The sequence below is a fragment of the Spermophilus citellus genome (assembly GCF_964194105.1).
Source record: "Spermophilus citellus genome assembly, chromosome: 16".
Taxonomy (NCBI): Eukaryota; Metazoa; Chordata; class Mammalia; order Rodentia; family Sciuridae; genus Spermophilus; species Spermophilus citellus.
Genome location: NC_138196.1, coordinates 81,678,609 through 81,697,097, shown reverse-complemented (window position 1 = coordinate 81,697,097; position 18,489 = coordinate 81,678,609). Strand labels below are relative to the sequence as shown.

Genomic DNA, 18,489 nt, shown 5'->3' with positions numbered 1-18,489 from the left:
GTTTATTTTAAGACAGAGTCTCACTAAGTTGTTCAAGCTGGCCTCAAATTTGCCATGCTCCTGCCTCAGTCTCCTAAGTAGCTGGGATTAAAGGCATGCAGCACAATGCCCAGTTGGGAGCTATTTTTTAATGAGTATTAAGTTTCAGTTTTGCAAGATAAAAAAGTTCTGAAGATCTGTTAACACAGCAATATGAATATACATAACACTACTAAACTGTACACATAAATATAAGATAATTAAAAATTCTTAAGCCAATCTAATTTTAACTTCTCTGTATTTTAAATGTATTCTTATTTACTAAATTAACAATGAAGCACATAAATGAGTACAAAAATAGTTAAAATGATTACAATCTTTTTAAAGTTCCAAGGCACAAATGTGAATGTCCTTTCCCAGCCTCATCCCTCACCCATCCTCATCCTCCCCACAGTCCACCAAAGCCACAAATTCATACTTCAAATTCTTTTTTTTAATTTCATTCTTTTTTTTAAAGAGAGAGAGAGAGAATGAATTTTTTAATATTTATTTTTATTTCTCGGCAGACACAACATCTTTGTATGTGGTGCTGAGGATCGAACCCGGGCTGCACGCATGCCAGGCGAGCAGGCTACCGCTTGAGCCACATCCCCATCCATACTTCAAATTCTTTACAAATTATCTCTAGAATATCTCCAACGATAATTTGTGTATTTTCAAATGAAAACAATCTATTCTTCTTTTTTATACAGAGTATGGTGCTCTATACACTATTAAAATCCTACCGACTTCCTTAATGACCTTCATGATTATTTATGCCTACATGACACTTATGGTTCATATGTACCACATATATACAAACAGTCCCCTAATTATGTGCATTTAGGTTATTTCCAACATTTTTTTTATTATGAACAGTAATGAAATGAATATGTGCTGCTTATTTGTAGAACGAATTTCTTCCTAGAAGTCAAAATTTCTATGTCAAACTGTGCATGGTGCTTGCCTGTAATCCTAGCAGCTTGGGAGGCTGAGGCAGGAGGATCATGAGTCTCAGCAAAAAGCAAGGTGCTAAACAACTCATTGAGACCCTGTCTCCAAATAAAATACAAAAAAAGGGAATATGGCTCAGTGGTTTAGTGCCCTTGAATTTAATCCCTGGTGCAAAATAAATAAATAAATAAATAAATAAATAAATAAATAAATCTATGTCAAGGCTATCGACTTTGTAACTTGACTGATACCACCAGGGACCTCCATAAAGGTTGTACCAATTTACACTGCCAACCAGGTATCAGAGTTCCTGTTTCCCCACACCTTAGAGTATGTTTGTTTTCTTAGTACATTTAAGAAAGAAAAAAATACAGGGGGGACACAGAAGAAAATGTTATCTACAACTGTGTCCTGTGCATCATTCCACCTGAGTGCTTAGAAAGTGCCTAGCAAATGTGGCCCACCTTGTGATAGGACACAATTGGGCAAGTGACAAGTCTCACTGGGGGTAGTGACATGCCCCAGGCGGCCCCAACACACCTTCCTTATTGAATTGGTTCTCTACTTAGCACCACAGACCAGTTCCAACTCTGACTGACCTGCTCAGGGTGGTAACCGGAAAGTTAAACAACTTCGGTTTTCCTGAAGACTGACAAATTGTTCTCTAGTCAAACAGGCTACTTCAGAGTTGGTCTCACAAAATAAATGAACTGGCTCTGAAAGCAACTGGCTTAATTGATAAGCAATCCCCCAAAGGTCCAAAATACACTACAGCATTTTCCACAGATCTCCGCCATAAACAAACTCTTGGAGCACCTTGAGTGCCCCACCCTGCACCTAATGGAACAAAACTTTTAAAAGAAATTGGCGCACCTGTATTTCATTGTTATTTTCATGGAGCTTTCAAATGATTCAAAAATTTTGAGGTCCTTTGAGAATATTATAATATTGTTTCTCCATGACACAAAAGAATTAATATTGCTTAGTAAAATATATTCCTTAGCCTTTCCAGGAACACCTACCACCACACTATATCTTTCAAGGCATATTTACATATAATTTCCATATCAGTCTCCTTTTCAGCCTCAAATATACACACACATTAATTCGTTGAGAGCATCAACTGTACCATGGAGTAATGTACATACACTATTTTAAGACTGCATTTCCATGAGTTTTGCCAAATGTATATACCAGTGTGACCATCACAACTGGTTATTTAATCCTCCTGCCACTGTTATACAACACACACGGATCCCAGCCCTTGAAATGCAAAAACAGACTGCATGTTTCCACTGGCATGTGACCATGCATCCTCCCTGCAAACACCCCCAGTGTCCAGGATGCATTTCCAGGACTACAGTGATGGGCAACAGTGTTCTGAGACCTAGTATCTGCTCACCCAGAGCGTCCCAAGAGACAGTAGACTTTGAGAGCCCTGCTTTCTCCAGCAGTTCCCCAAGGTTTCCAGGACTCTCTCCATCCTGCCCAAGCTCCCCAGAGGCTCTCAGTTTGCCTCTTAAAGGACTCAAGCAGCCATTCCCTGTGGTTTGACCAGGGCAGGGTAGAGACTGGGGCAATATCTCCCAGATCTCTACTCAAATATTTGTCAAGTGCCCAGCATGTGCCAGGCACTTAAATATGAGTAAGATTCCACACCTGCCCTCAGGAAGGTCACAGAACTCCACTTATGTGCCTAATTAATGGATTTCAATAATTGTTTCAGGGTCATTGCTCATATTGAACTTGGAATGAGTTAAAGTCCACATACATTAGTCAGGGCAGAATAATTTCTTCCAACCTAAGTTCAGGGCTTTACAGATAGCCCTGTTGCCTTTTATCATCTTGATTTTTGTCTTATTCCAATAACCAACGTAAGAACTCTGGCTAGATGTTAACTATTAATACCAAAGCAGGTAATACTTCACAGAAAAATAAAGGTGTAGTCTTATTTCTCCTCATTGAATTAGTCTTTGTGGTTTTACTTGTGTTAATAAATATATTTTTAAGCAAAAGACGGGCCATGTTGCATTATTTCATGGCACTACACAGTATATTGATAAGTGAGGACATATCTTCTTCTTTTCTTTCTTTCATTTTGTTTTTTTTTTTTTAGAGAGAGAGAGAGAGAGAGAGAGAATTTTTTAATATTTATTTTTTAGTTTTCGGCGGACACAAATCTTTGTTTGTATGTGGTGCTGAGGATGGAACCCGGGCCGCATGCATGCCAGGCGAGCGCACTACCGCTTGAGCCACATCCCCAGCCCCTCATTTTGTTTTTGTTTTAACTGCAGGTTCTTTTCTTGGCCAACTCCTTCAACACCCAGTGCAGGGCTGGGGTTGCAGCTCAGTGGTAAAAACGCTTGTCTAGCCCGTGTGAGGCACTAGGTTCGAAGCTCAGCACCACATAAATAAATACATAGGTAGATAAATAAATAAAGGTATTGTGTTGGTCTACAACTAAAAAAGAAAAAAAAGGCCCAGTGCAGATGGCACCACTTAGGTGAAGACTTCTAGACACTCACATGGAGGGAAGAACCTTCTCTGCTTCCTCTTCTTTGTTCCCAGCTAATTCCCCTAGACCAGGTCAGGGAGTCATTTACCTATTTCATGTCTACTTATGACCAACCATCCTATTCACTGGAGACTGTTCAGGTCAGCACTAAAAATTCCGGGAATCTCCTCAGTGGGGGGGGGGGGGACACAGAAAAATTGGTCACTGTACATAACAGTGTGTTTAATAAAATGTCATGATTTATGAAGGGACAAAGCCAAATACTATACATCACAAGTGTCACCTTATCTAACTTAAGACAACATTAAAAGTAGTCGTGATGATCCCATTTTACAGAAAAGGAGGTGGATTGAGATCACATGGGGCACCTGGAACCCAAACTAGGTCTGCCCAAATTCAAACACCTGTGCTCTTTCCAGCGCACTGTATTGCCACCTCAGTATTGCCACCTCAGAGGTGGGTGGTCACTAGCTCCCACCGAGCTCTCAGCAAGCATCATGGAAACCATTCTCCTCCTCCCATCACCGGAGTTGGCCACCTAAGCTACCAGGCATTGACCAAAGGACCTTGTGAGGGAAGAACACATTAAGGGGCTGGGAATATGGTTCAGGGTTAAAGTGCTTGCCTAGCAAGCAGGAGGCCCCAGGTTTGACGCCCCTCCCCCAGCAACCCCACACGCAGAGACAGAATCTGGGGGAGTAGCTCGGGGTGGGGAGCTCCTCTAGCATGTGTTAGGCCCAGGCCCCTAGGCTCACTCTCCGTAAGGGGAAGGGGTGGGAGGGGCCACTGCTTTTGGAGGAAGTAATGCTTTTATGTAAGCCCCGCCCACCAGCAGAACACGCTGAAGATCTCAGCGCCAACAACCCAACATGCCTGGCCTTCCTACAGAGACAACACAGCACCTTCATAACTTGACCACTTAAAACTCTTGGCTGTGGCAGGAAAGAAAACCCAGGGGCTTCCTGAAAGAAGGGTGGAGCAGAGCTGAGTCAAAGCCAGGAGCAGTCCTGGCTAGATGCTCCTCAAAGGTCAGCTCCCACTGTTGACCCTGGAATTTGGGGAACCAGGACTTCAGTACCTCCCTGTGCGGAGGGCTTGCAAAGTGAAATCCAAATACCCACAGTGAGCACTCACAGTGTTGTAACTACTGCTGAGGCTGTAACTCGGAGGTCCCCAAGATCTCCCGGTCTTTAGATTTGCATCTTCCTTCTTTTTCTTAAGCAAATACCAAATTCTCACTCCAAGACTACAGGGGTTCCAAAGGAAACGCCCAGTGCCACCCTGAAGACTGTGGGGGCTATTCCTCCCTATTTTAAATCCTATTTTAAACCAGAGGCCCCAGAAGGGGTTCAGAAGAGACCCCAGAGAATAAGAATGCAGGGCGGAAGCGCCCTACACACCCCCCTCCAGCCACCATTATATGGAGACTCTGCCACACACAATCTCAAAGGTCCACCCGCAGAGATTGGTGCGGCCCCTCCTCCCCCCACCAGGGGTGCCATCAGGTTTCCCTGTGCGGGGAAGGGGGATGCAGGGAGCCGGAGCCCCAGCCCCCAGCCCCCAGCCCCCAGCCCCCAGCCCCCAGCCCCGGCGCCACGTCCTTGGTTAATCACTTTACCTGGGATGTGTATTTGGATGCCTACCCCCACTCCCAGAGAGCCACCCAGGGCCAGAGAATAATTTAAAAGGTCTTCAAAGCCAGTGCCCCTACAAGAGCCAGTTCGATACTGGAAACAGGGAGAGGTAGACTTTACTCTTCAAAGCCAGAACAAAAGCAAAGGGTTTAGCACTTAGTAGGTAGTCAATAAATGTTAACTTTGTTTCTCTCTGGGCTTCCCCTCCCTCCAAAGATCCAGCTCAATTCAAACCCGATCCTCCAGTCCTCCTTGAAATTCCTCAGACCAGAGGTCGTTTGCATTTTGAATTAGTGGTTGCCACTTCCCTGTCTCTCTCAGCCGAAGTGCCAGGCCGAGAGATCAATTCATTCATCTACAAATCCGGGAAGTGGGGCTGATTGCAGTCCCTCCCAGGTCTGAATTGCGTCCATCATGATTTCTAAGCCCTGCCTAAAAAGGGGAAGAGGAGGTTCAAGGTGTGGAAGCAGCTGCAAAGTCTCTATTTAACCGGGAAAATATAAAGAACCGCCCGGAGGTGTCTGGCCCCATCCCAGCCCTGCGGACCTGGGACCGCGCGACCGCACAGCGCCCTGAAGACCCACCCAGCGCAGACCCCAGTTCAATCCACCCCCAGGCGGTCTCCTTTGCTGGTCCCTCCTGTTTCCGGCGTGAAACCCACCCCTCCACACACAGGAAAATCATCTGCCACCTGGAGGGATCCTCCAACTGGGCTGCCAAATGGCCTGGATCTCAGGTCCAAGCCAGTGTAATCAGGGCTCCACTGAGGCGGCTGAGGAGGGTGGGGAGGAAACCGGAGCAGAAACCCCGCGGGTCGCCAGCGCCGTCCTCCCAGGCTCCGCGGGCTGGGAGCCGGACGGACTCTGGGTCTGGGCTTGTCTCCGCTTCTTTTTTTTTTTTTTTTTTGTTTGTTACCGCCCTACAGCCCATCCCCACCGGCATGTCTTCCAGTTTGCTTGCGTTGGAAACTCGATGGCTTCCAGCACCCTTCCCCACCCAACACTCCAACACTCCCAAGAGGGTTGGAGACAGCCAGCCTGATGCCGGCCCCCTTTCGGGGTCCTCCCGCAGTACTCACCGAGATTGGGGTGTCGGGCGGCGGGGTTGGCCCGCCCGGGCAGGCTGTGCAGGACCGGACTGTCGAAGGGGCCGGCGGAGGCGGCGGCGGCCGCGGCCCAGGACGCGCCCACGTCGGCCATGTAGGCCGGGTAGGGGCTGGAGTAGGAGCCCGCGAAGCCCGCGCGCCCGTACTGCTCGCGGCCGGCCAGGCCCGCGCCCGCCGCCCCGCCGCCACTGCCGTAGGCCGCGGCTTCCCGGGCGGCGGCGGCGGCGGCGGCCGCCAGGGACCCTGTGGTCCCCGGGAAGGAGAAGCGCGGGGACACCGGTGGCGGGGTGTAGGCGGCTCCCTCGGCTCCCGCCTGGCTCCAGCCTGGGCTGCCCTGCTGTGTCCCAGGAGCGGCACCCGACGGGGCCGCGCCCGAGCCGCCGCCCGAGGCGGCTCCGGTGGCAGCACCCCCGCCACCACCCTGGAGGTAGGACAGGCCCAGCACCGAGGAAGGCACCCGCGGCGTGGGCACGTAGACCGGCGAGGACGCAGCGCCCGCGCCGTGCATGAAGGCGCCGGGGCCGCCCGCCTCGTAGGCCCCCGGCGGCGGCCCGTGGTTGGCGGCCATGGCCAGGCTCTGGTACATCGCCCCTGGGAGCTCTTCGCGTCGCCCTCCTCGCTGGTCAAAGAGCCGCGCGGGGAGAGAAGACAACAAGACTAGTAATGGACGTGTGAGGGACTGTCACAAAAATGATTAAAAACCAAAGGAAAAAAAATCAAGGCCCTCAAAGATGTAGGCATATTAAATCCAGCATCGAGCAAAGGCTCAGGGCTCCCGTTTACTCAGGAAAATCAAAATTGCAGTTTTGGTGGTTCCGGAAGGTGGTGCAGGAGGGGCCTCTCCGCCCGGGGCCTGGAGGTCTGGAGCGCTCCGGGCGACACAAAACGCAAGGTGGTGCCTGGGCGCTGGTGTGGGGGCACCCGCCTTCAGGTAACCCACTCGCCACGTCCGGAGGCCTTGGTCCTGCGCGGGTCGCTGGGCACTGCTCCAGAACACCCGCAGCGCCAGTCGGAAGCCTCCAATTCCGAAGGCCTAGAGGACTCCTCCGCCTCGCTGCATCCAGGGTCCTAAAGGAGGAAGGACAAAATGAGAAAAAGAGGTTCATCCAGAGCTTTCAGAGGTCACCGTCCCCAAGCTTAGTTGGTTCTCCTGCCCTGCAAACTAAGTTGCCCGACTCAGGCTCGGCTTCCTAGGCCGCGCGGTTCCGAGGACAGCCGCCGCCTTTGTTTTGCCCCGGCGGTGGGGTATCGAAAGCCTCTGGGAGGGTGCCCTGTGGAAGTGGGGTCTTGGGCATGGAGGATCTAGACCAGTTTGATTGTGATCTAGGTCGTTTATTTTTGGATCGCTTATTAGGAAGGACTTTAATTTTACCTTATTCTTCAAAGCATATTTTTGCTACAATATTTTATAAATTCGAGAGTTTCAGATTAGGGGGATGCCTGGGACCCAAGAAATCTCCCTCCCCTCCCCCCCCCATTTCTCCTTGAGCAAACCTGGCCAAGAACTTTTAGATTGTCAGAGGGGAAACAATGACAATCTTTATAAAAACCAGTAACCTAAGAAAGTTTTGTTTGCAATCTTAAAAACAAAAAGGCTAGAGGTAGAGTCTCAATGTTTATAAATGAGCAACTGTGTCTGCAAAATCTCTAAAAAGGATCATGAAACCCCTTATCCACACACTATACTGTGTGGATGTCAAATCAGACTAGCTACATGTTTATAGCAAACAGTTATATTTTAGACATTTTACAGATTGCATATGGGGACCAAAAGGGTAGAAGAAATGTACAAGATCACTTTACAGAACAACTCAGTGAACCATTCTAATTCACTGGACAGTCCCCCCCCCCCCCTGGAATCACAGGTCCACCCATATGCAGAATCAGCACACCAGTGAATCTGCTTGGGAAAAGCACAGTTCATAGAGTTTGACTGTATGCTTCCTAGCATCCTGTTTTCATAATGCCAGAGATTTTTGTTTTTTTCTTCTTCCTAAAAACATAGAACTCCACTTTCTGAAGCACCTGTTGTGCCCCAGGTCCTTTTCCCAGATCCTGCACCCTAAGTCAAGGGGTCTTCCCTCATTTTACAAAAGAGGGAAAGGAAGCATTGAAAATTTTTGAAACTCATCTAAGATCAAAGTACAATTAGAGGGCATGGGGGGTGTCCATAAGGCTCCAAGAGCTTGAACCCATCCATGACACCCACATTTCTCTCCTCCAGAAAAGATAGCTGCTTCTCACAGTGGTTTCTTTTTATTGCAACAGCAGACTTACGAGGATATTAACTGAACCATGTATTAAATCTAGGCTCTGTCACTTAGTAAATTAATAACTTTTAGATGAATCACTTAACTTCTCTGTGCCTCAGTTCCTCACTGCAAAGTACAAATATTAAGGCTTCTGTCTCCTACAGCCAATGTGAGAATTAAGAGCATGAATTATAAATGAATACACATAAAGTATTTATAATAAGGTCTTACAACAGGCACACAGAAAGTTCTATATAACTGTTGGCTATTATTACAGATTTTTAATATACTATAAAAAGCACTGAGACATAATATATGCCACAATAAATGATTACTTTTATTATTGTAAAAATTCTAAAAGTGGAATCTTTACTACACTTAATTATATAATACTTTCTACCATTTTTTTCAACATCACTAGTAACAACAATAAAATTAATAGCACTGAATTACTTAGACACATGGTAACTGCTAAATGGCTTTTTTTATTTGCTTTCAAAATACACAATAAACTATTGGTTTGGTGCACATTTCCTTCCATCAAGTTTAGTTAGAAGATGGATACAAAAAAATTGAACTGAGGTCACCAACATTTATTTTTGAAAACAAAAGCAAAAAATTAATACCTCCTAGTAGTCTCTGGGCTTCAATAAGTAAATAAATAGGTTTCCCTTAATAAAATATCCAATATTTAACTTTTATATCAAGTAGCTGACCTATTTAGTTGCATTTTCTGTAAAACTCAACTCTTGTAATTCTAAAATGTAGCGTTGTAAATTTTCTTTTCTCATAAAGCTGCAAAAGGAAGGAAATTCAGAATTTTGCAATCCAACTTGCAGTATATAGGTGCGAAATTTAAAACTTTAAAATATAAATGCTAGAAATGTTACAAATCTAACATTTGTCTTTTTAGTACGTTCTCTGCCTTTCCAAGTGGCTGATATATTACCTCCAAGTTGGATAACTGGAACCACAGAAGATGGAGAAAATACCCCTCTATATCCTTCTGGAAAGTTAAGAAACTATTCCCTTAAGAGGCTTGCTTGTTTCTGTAATTGAGCCTTGGTCCTGCCTACCGCAGACAAGCCCAGCGAGCTCCTGAGACTGGCAAAAGAGTCTGGCCCCTGCCCCAGTTTTCCCCCTCCTGATCACTCATCCCAATTCACCTCAAGTTCTCAGGCCCAAAGGAAATACTTCTTCCTTTCATGATTTAACCGACGGCCCTTTTCTGAACTATCTTTTGGAAGTGAGAACATTGCAAGCGCCTGAATGCTCGAGACCATTTACAGGACTGAGCTCGCGCCGTCGCTCTCGGCCTACCGCGCAGAAAACTGTCACCCAGGAGCGTCCTCACTGGCCAGCTGTAACCAAACCTGACGAAATCCGGGATAAGGAGACTCAGAAGCATTACCCCGGCAACCCATTGAAGCTTTTCTCTCTTTAGACTCTGGAAACCTTCTCTGTCTGCCTTCCCTCTCTGAGAAGCACAGGAAATGCTTCCCTGAGGTCTTCCCCAACCTGCCCAGCAGCGCGGGCCGAGCAGCTCCGGGACTGCCATCCGCCACGATTCCCTCGCCATCCTCTTCCCCTCAATGAAAGGCCTCTCTTCCCCTCAAACTGGTGGCACTTCACTACCCCGGAGTCCCTCTCCCAAGGGTAACCGCCCCCCACTCTCAGGCCAGAGCCGACCGACCTAAGGTGGATCCGGGGAGCCTGCGGTGGCAGGCGGAGGAACGTCACTGCCCGGGTTCCGGCTCTCCACGCGTTCCACCCAGAAGCAGTAGGGTGGGTGGGTTGTTGGCTTTCTGCGGGGCATTTGGCTCCCCGGACCCCCGTATAGAAGGGGAGGAAGCTGGCCTTAAAGGGCATAAAAGTCCGGCCGGAACTCTGAGTGCCCCCAGCGCCCCCCCCCCCGGCCCCCGCTGCGCTGCCTCTCACTACTACTCCGAGTCCCGTGGTCGCCGGCGGACGACACCCCGGGGTCTACACCCTCCGTGTGCGAGCTGCTGTGAGGCCTGTCCCTAATCGGTCGGTCAGGGTTATTTCCTATGGCCACCATCACCACCCAGGCCCGGTCTGTGAGATGCCAAAGAGGGCTGGAGAGTCTGCACGCAGGGGCGGATCAAGTGTTCAAGTCCACACAACAAGAATCCCAACGCCTTTCAACCTCTCTTTCCGCTTGGCCCCCGGTCTTACTTTGATAAAGAGTTGCCATGCCAAAGTCAAAAGCAGAGAAAGCTTTGAGCACTTTGGGAGAGGGAGTGACCCACGACTCCTTTCCACCTCCTGGAGACCTCTCTGTTCCCAGGCAAACCAGGACAGAGGAGCTCCGAGTTCCGCGAAGGACGGGAACCAGCAAAGAGGAGGGAGAAAACCCTACCTGCCGAGCCTCGAGCTTCCTGAAGAGCGGGCTCGCGCTCCCCGGGCGCCACCGGAGCTGCAGCGGCGGCGGAGCCTCTGGCGGCCACTGTGCCTCCGGCAGCTATTAGCTCAGCTCCCAGCGCCGTTCCGCTGGCCCCTGCGCTGGGCTCGCGGGCGCTGACTGGCCTGTAGCAGTCACGTGCCAGGACGGGGGGGAGGGGTGCCTCTGCTGTACCTCCGCTGGGCGCCGGGAGGCAGTTCAAAAAAGCTCCCCCAGCAAGCAAAGTCCAGGCGCAGGGATCTCTGTGGAAAGCGCCCGAGGGCCACTGCCAGGGCGCGGGGCTTTGGCCACCGCCCAACCTAAGGTCGATAAGGTTTGCTGTTTTGCCCAGGACCAGCTTTATTAACGAGTTACCTCTTTACCTCCAACCTGCAGTCGTCCTCTACCAGCCGCGGTGGGCGAGAGGCGGGGCTAAAAGAGGGGAAGGTGACCTCTCCGCCTCGACGCCGGATCTTTCCTAGGGCTCAGGGCCACCTAGGGGTGTCCGGCTGGCCGCAGATTTCTGGGACCGAGTACTGGGAAACTTCTCATCCCCGGACTCCAGAGAAACTGAGGAGACATCAAGTTCCGGACTGGTCTCTAAAATCAGAGTGTGGAGACCAACCCCCCCCCCCTTTTGCCTTCCCAGCAGCCCAGGTAGCCTGCAAGGCGTCAGCCTTGTTTTATGTACTTGTGCAAAACTGCACCCCTTCCCGGCGACGCTTCCAACCGGCGGCCTTTTCGCTTCTGATCTCTCCCTGTTTTCTTAGCAGCCTGCAGCGGCTGCTGCACCAATCTAAAGAACGTGGTGGGGGCTGGGAACCCGGCGATCCAGGCGAGCTTCCCCGCGTGCTAGGCTCTTCCAGGGTCTGGAGTCTCCTCCCTGGAGTGGGGGCGGGGAGGGTGTCAGACTTGAGTTTGGAGTCGGCGTCAGTGCCTGCAGGCCCTGGCGCAGCGGGACTGTGAGCCGGAGAGTCCCTCAGACAGGTCTAAAGGTTAATAGAGCAATCACAGGGCCCTATTACCGCGTAAAAATAACCCATCGATTACCGCAGCCTTCAGCCCCAGATAACAGCCGGCCGTGGCTCTCACGCTTTGGGTTAAACGGTTTTTTGTTGTTGTTTTTTTTTTCCCCATCTAAAGGCCGCACCCCCCTCCCCTGGCCCAGGTTTCTCGTACCAGATTAGAGGGATCTGGAGGGAGCTGAGACACCACCCTGCAAGAAAGTGCGCTGCGCGGAGCGAAGGCTGGGGCTGACACGCGCTTCCGCAGTTGGAAATTGGTCGTGGAACCCGGCCCGAGGGAGGGCAACCCAAGCACTGAGAGTCAGGCTAGGATGCGGGGCTGATTGGAAGGAAACCGCCCCCCGCCCTCCATGGGACCGTGGCCAACTCCTGGGGATTCTCAGGAAAATCCCAGAGGAAGAATTGAGCGCGGCTGCGCGGGGAATTCTCTTCCTTGTATGAGAGATGCAGAGGTTCAGGGCGGCCCTAGCAGAGGAGAGAAAATTGAGACCAAGGGGGCTCGGAGATGCCGAAGGCCTGGGACTTACGGACGACGCCCCGCGGGCGGTCGCCAGCTTCCGCCCCTGTGCGCCCAGGAAGCTGGGGGCGGCGTGCTTAGAGTTCCTTCTCCTGCTCCCCCAAGTCCCAGCCAGTGCTTCTGCGCCTGATAACTTAAGAGTGGGGGTGTCCTGGGTATCCCTGGAGCCGGCACTGGGGAACAGCAGTCTCTTTGGGCACACCCCGATCTGGGTACCTCAGACAAAGCGGAGAGAAGGGTATCATCCCTGCCTATTTAAATCGGGTCCTCATCTTCGTTGGGGCGAGCGAGAGCGGGACCAAACCAAAACTTTGCACAAGGGAACTTCTAAGGCTTTCTGGAGAATTGAAAGTATGCACTCGGGCGAACCAGTACCTGGCCAGGTCTCTGTCTCCTCCGCGGGTATCTGTGACTTCGGCTATACCCTAGATCCCACCCGCGCGACCTTAAGAAGGCGAAAATGGCTGAGCCTGGGAACAGATTTTCTTTGCAACCAGCCAGGGGCTTATGGCTCTGTGTCTCCCCGAACACCCGCGAGAATCCTCCCTATAGATGAGGACCCAAGCCCCCCACTCCGGATTCTTTCACGTAGATCAGGATGGGCCTCTGCGCAATGTGCGGTCTCCTGCCTTCACCACCCGCACCACTCTGCCAACCTCCTGAACTTCAATCTCTTCTATACACTGCGGGCTCAACAGCAGGCTCTGCTCGGTGTGGCTGTTGTGAGACCTCTGTGTAGAAGACTGCTTTGGCTAAGCGCTTGCTTATCACGAATTCCCTGGACGCAGGTCCTGGCCAGGCCCTGGACCACGTTTCCCGCGGGCAGTCAACTGATGGCCTGGAAACCGGGAGTTCGTGGCCGCGAATGTTCTTTGCCTCTGGAAGGAGCCTGGGGCAGAGGCATTTGTGTCTTTTTTTCTCTGGAACCAGCGCCCCACATTTCTCTCCGAATGTCTGGGCTCCAGACGCCCCAGAGCTTGTTGGCAAATGCTGTTCTTTGGGGTATTTTGTTTTTCCTTGCTCCCTCCCTCTTTGCCTCCCTCCGGCGAAGAGGGAGCCGCGGCGACCCAGTGCGCGTTGCCAGGAGCTGGGAGCATTTCAAGGCCTCGCAGGCGGGCTGCAGGAGGTTTATCGGCTGCTTCTTTAGGTTCCCAGGCTTCTCTAGCTCAGGAGGCCGCTGCGGGGCGGGGGCAGGGGCTGGGTGCTCCGAGGTTCAGGCTCTAGGCTATTTTTAAGGAGGATGTTCCTGGCCTGGCCCAGCCTGGGGAGGATGGCTCAAATCCACTCACGTCCTCTTTCCCTTTCCCACAGTCAATGGGGAGAAGTGAACACTGTGCACACCTCCCGTCTCTCTGTTTTCTTTAACCTCTTTTTACTAAGGGCCAATGTTTAATGACCTAGCAGTGTCGAATCATGAGGCTTTTGACAAATAAGAATGACTTAGTTTTATTGTACTCTTTAAAAAACAATTTATCCGGGACACAAGAATAAACTGCAAACCCTGTTCCTTAAAAGCTCCTGGGACCAGAGCCGATCCATAGCTTGGCAGAGACAAAATCTGAGCTTGAACATGACGTGCAGAGGAGTCTAAATCCTAATACCCTCCAAAAACCAAATAAGTAAACAGGATGCTGGACTTCTCAGAGAGATCGGCGAGGGTCTCCCGGCGAGTTCCGGGTGGGAGACACAGGTTTGCCAGGAGCAACTTCAGGGGCCACAACCGCCTTTTCCAACCCGGCGGGTTGCGGGGGCGGAGGCTTCTCAGCTCACCCAGAGAAAAAAGAAATCTAGGGCCCCGGAGGTCTCCAGTGTCTTGTAATGGGAAATGAGAACATCCCGCCCTCCCGTCCCAGAGAAAGAGACCGGAGAGGGAACTGCAGAAGTCAACCCTTGTCCTGTGGAACGAACTCCTCTGAGATGTAGATGCGCCTCTGCGAAACCCGGGCACAAAGACTCCGGATCCGACGTGCAAAAGTGGCCCGCGCTGAACGAATGCCGCGTTCTGTACCCTCACAGTTCTCTGGCCAGGCCTGGCGCCGCGAGCACGTTTATCCAGGTAGCTACTACCGTCTGCTACATTGACCCAGCCGCCCAGCACCCTGCATCAGCCCCCCGGGGCGGGGCGCGAAGAACCTAGGTGCAGAGCAGGGCCCGATCTGGCTAATGCAAAAAATGAAGAACGAATTAAGCGGCAGGGCCTCTTTCCTTTCTGAACCCGGTGCCTCAGAAAACTGACATTCTTGGGCAAAGAAGGGTGGACCCAGAGACCCCGGTCCGGTCCACCCGGAACCGCGTCTGCACTCTTGAGTCCTGGAAGAGAGGCGAGACCTAGAGGAAACGACGCTTTTTGATTGTCTGCTTTAATACTGTTCGGAGGTGCAGATCGAAGCCACGCTTTCCCCACAGACCTCGCAAATGCCTTCCGGCCTGTGGACCTGAGTTTGTGGCTCACTTCCTCATATTTTATAGTCACTTCCAGATTACATACAGTTCATTCTCCAATCCCATTTTTCTTTAGGAAACAACAATATTGCCAGACGAAGAGGAGGGAAAGTATTATCATCCTTATCTTAGAATCGGGAGGCCCAGAGAAGTTAAGGTACCAATCCGTGGTGGCAAAGCCCGGGTGGAAGCAAATTTGAAATCTAGATCCCGAGTCTTAGGTATTGTTTTCTCCCCTATTTGATATCAGCTTTCTACCATGGAATACTTTCTGTAACTCTTTTTAAATTTTCTAAATTTCATTTAATGAGCATATAAAAAATTAAAATCAATTTAAAATAAAATGGGATGTGTCTCATAATCTGAGACCATGGAAAGGGAAAGAAAAAGTGAAAAGCAGTCTCTGAACATTCTGCTAAATTCGGTAAGGATGCCAAAGCCTTTTTTCAATGGGGAGGGTGCTCTTCAAATCCCCAGGCCGCAAGGACCAGGACTGAAACCAGGTCTGGTGCCCTCAAGTCCAAGTCCAAGCCACGCTGACCTGTCCCTTATGCCCTTTCTTCCAGCTTCCAAAATGTCTGGCTCTCCTTATGGAAGGACTTTGAGAAAATAGCAGCTAGAGGAAGAAGACGACACCTAGTACCTGCCCCATTACCGATGCCCTTCAGGCTCTTTAAGCTGTCCATAGGGGTCCTTCTCTTCCAGGACCAAAGCTCTGCCTCCAGGGTTCTCTAGGGACCTGGGCCCCCATCATTTAATTTGTGGGTCCTCTCTCCTTCCCAGTCAAAATTTTGAAGTTGCAGTCCTGACAGCATTGAGCTGAGACCAAGAGCACCTTTAATTTTCTTAGATTACATAAAACATATGTTCTATACCTAGTTGGGTAGTTTTTGTTCCCTGAAGTTATCATTTATTGGTGGTGGGTTGTCCCTATCATAGTCCAGAAGGTAGTAAGCTCTGATGGCAGTAACCATGACTGGCACAGTAGGTGCTCAATAAATGTTGTTGAATAATTAAGTTTACAATGGGGTTGCTAATAACATCCCTCTAGATGCAGGAAGAAAGAGAGCGGGAAGCTCCTCTTGAAGGGCTAAGCCTGAAGGTGTGCAGCCTCACTGACTTTTCTGAGTAGAGTCAGGGACCCAGGACAGAGAGGGAGAGAGAAACCCAGTCCTGGTTGCATTCTTACCTACAAATTGCCAGCCAAAATTTTGACTGCTCCTAAGGAAATTCTGGTGTCTCTGAGGTCTGCAGGAAGAAAGGATTTCTGAGCACATTTAGGATTTTGGAAGTCAAGTCCAGCTCAGGAACCAAATTTTGCTGAGGCAATAGCTATTGTCAAGAGAGGCAGCAGGGCTCCCAGGGATGTAGATGATAAAGGTCACCGAAGTCCACCATCTGTAACATCAAGAGAACTCCCACCCATAAATCCTGGAAGGAGTGAGCAACAAAGTCAGAGAGAATGGCCTGGGTGGTGGTGGTGGTGGGTGTGTGTAGAGTAGAAACCAGAAGAAGGAGAAAAAAGGAAGACAGATGTAGGGCAGACCGATAACCAGAATAGAGAGAAAAGTCTAGAGGATTAGGGGAGTGAGACAGACCCAAGAATGCTGGAGAGACAGGGATCCATTTGTTCATTTGGAGACAGGGTCTCACTAAATTGCTGAGGCTGGCCTTGAACTTGCAACCCTCCTGCCTCAGCCTCCTAAATCACTGGGATTACAGGCTGTGCTGCCAGCCTGGTCGTTCTATATTTCCTGAGCACTATCCGGTATGAGGAACACTTCAGGTGTGGCTATAAAGCACTGAGACTTGAGAAAAATTCTGTCCTCAGGGAGCTTGCATTCCAAAAGGAAAATGACAATAAATGTCAAATACATCCAGAGTTAAGTGGTGAAAAGTGCTGTAGAGAAAACAAAGAGACAAATAGAGAAATGGGAGAGACTGGAAGAGGAGAGAGAAAGGAGACAGACGCAGAGATCCTGGAGAGAAGGCGAGTTCGGAGTTCAGAGTCGCGGCGACAGAGACCGGGACGGCGCCCACGGAAGATAATGAAAGCAGAAAGGGTCGGAGCGCGGTAGGAGGAAAGGGGACGAGACGGGGACAAGGTCATGCCGGAGTCCAGGGCTCCCGCCTGTCTCCGCAGAGGGCGGCGGTCATCGATGGAGACCCAGGTGGCTGGGGTCTGCCGGTGGGTCGCCGACCCCGACGCACAGGGGACTGCCGGGGCCCGGGAGACCTGACGTTCCCAGCGCCAGCTCTGGGACAGAGGGCCCCCACCACCCCCAAGGTGACGGGTACGCCCAGCGGCCAGGCACCCTCCGCCTCGCCGCCCCGGAGCCCTAGGTGACCCGGAGCTGAGGAAGACGCCCAGGCAGGCGCCGCGACCTGGCGCGGCCGAGCTAGAGACAGGAAAGTGTCAAGGAAGCGCAAAGCCCGAGTGCGAAAACAGCGTCCCGCCCCAGAAACGTCGCGCCCAGCGGCCACCGAGAGCCAGGGGAGGGGATGGCGCTGGAGGTCCTGCTGGGCTCGCTGGCGAGGACCCACTTCAGACAGGCCTGGGCCTCCCTGTCCCTAGACAGCACAGTGCCTCGGGCGACACCCCTACTATGCCAAGGACAGCAGGTGCCCTCGGAGCGAGCTGCCCGCTTGCTCACCCCCAGGGGCCGCAGCCTGGAGGCAAGTATTGCTGGGAAACACTGTTTCTAGAAACAACGACGGGTGCCCGGAGTGGGCAGTCAGACGGCCCTTTTTCCTCCATTGTGCACTTACTATACCCTGAACTGAGTGAATAAACAGACGGGAGCTCCTCACACCCCACTTCCTTGTGGCTGATTCAACTTTTCGCTACCTTCACCAGGTGGGCGTAGGTGTGATGGAAGGAGCCTTCTTCCGCAGTCAGGTCTCCTCCTCTCCTCTAAAGCAGAGGTGCTAAGGCTCCACAAATTGCCAAGTGGCAGGGAGCTAAAGGGACAAACCCGATGACCCGCACCAAGGGAGCCCTCAGGATTTCACTTCCCAAACTAGAACGCCTGTCCCAGCACCTCATCCCCCCCCCCTTTCACACAGGTGACCACAGGGACCAGCTGGGCACCCGGCCCCTGAAGTCTCAGGGGGAAGCCTGGTTCCAGCAGCTGGCCCTCTCCTCCTGAGGGAGGGGCTCAGAACAGGTGAAGTAAAGGGCTTGCTGTCCTTATCAGTCAGAGTGATCAATTCCTGCCTGGTGCGGTGGTGCCTGTCTGTAATCCCAGCTACTTGGGAATCTGAGGAGGATCACAAGTTCAAGGCCAGCCTGGGCAATTTAGCAAGACCATGTCTCAGAGTAAAATAATAGGGCCGGGGGTGTGTTCAGTGGTAGCACTTGCCTAGCCTGCGCAAGGACAGGAGTTCCATCCCCAGGACCAAAAAAAAAAAAAAAAAAAAAAAGTCAATTGTGTGTGTGTGTGTGTGTTTGTGTGTGTAACCCAGTGGTGCCTTTCCATTGAGCCGTTTTCAGTGTTTGAGGGGGGGACTGGCTAACTTGCTGAGGCTGGCCTAAATTTGCAATCTTTCTGCCTCAGCCTCTCACAGGAGGGTATCCCTGTGTAAGGCTTCAGTTGTTCGGTATCCATACTAACAGTTTGTCTTCA

General features: G+C 50.9%; 1 protein-coding gene across 2 annotated transcripts in view; it reads right to left on the bottom strand.

The window, feature by feature from the left end:
• The window catches only part of GATA4 (GATA binding protein 4), a gene marked incomplete at both ends in the record, with an annotated part of 41,671 nt that extends 34,859 nt beyond the window's left edge, over positions 1-6,812 (bottom strand). For both annotated transcript variants that reach the window (XM_081269876.1, XM_081269877.1), the window contains one exon: positions 6,200-6,812. In XM_081269876.1, the coding sequence (XP_081126002.1) occupies positions 6,200-6,812 (613 nt within the window). The remainder of the gene's footprint in view (positions 1-6,199) is intronic.
• Between the last annotated feature and the right edge of the window lie 11,677 nt (positions 6,813-18,489).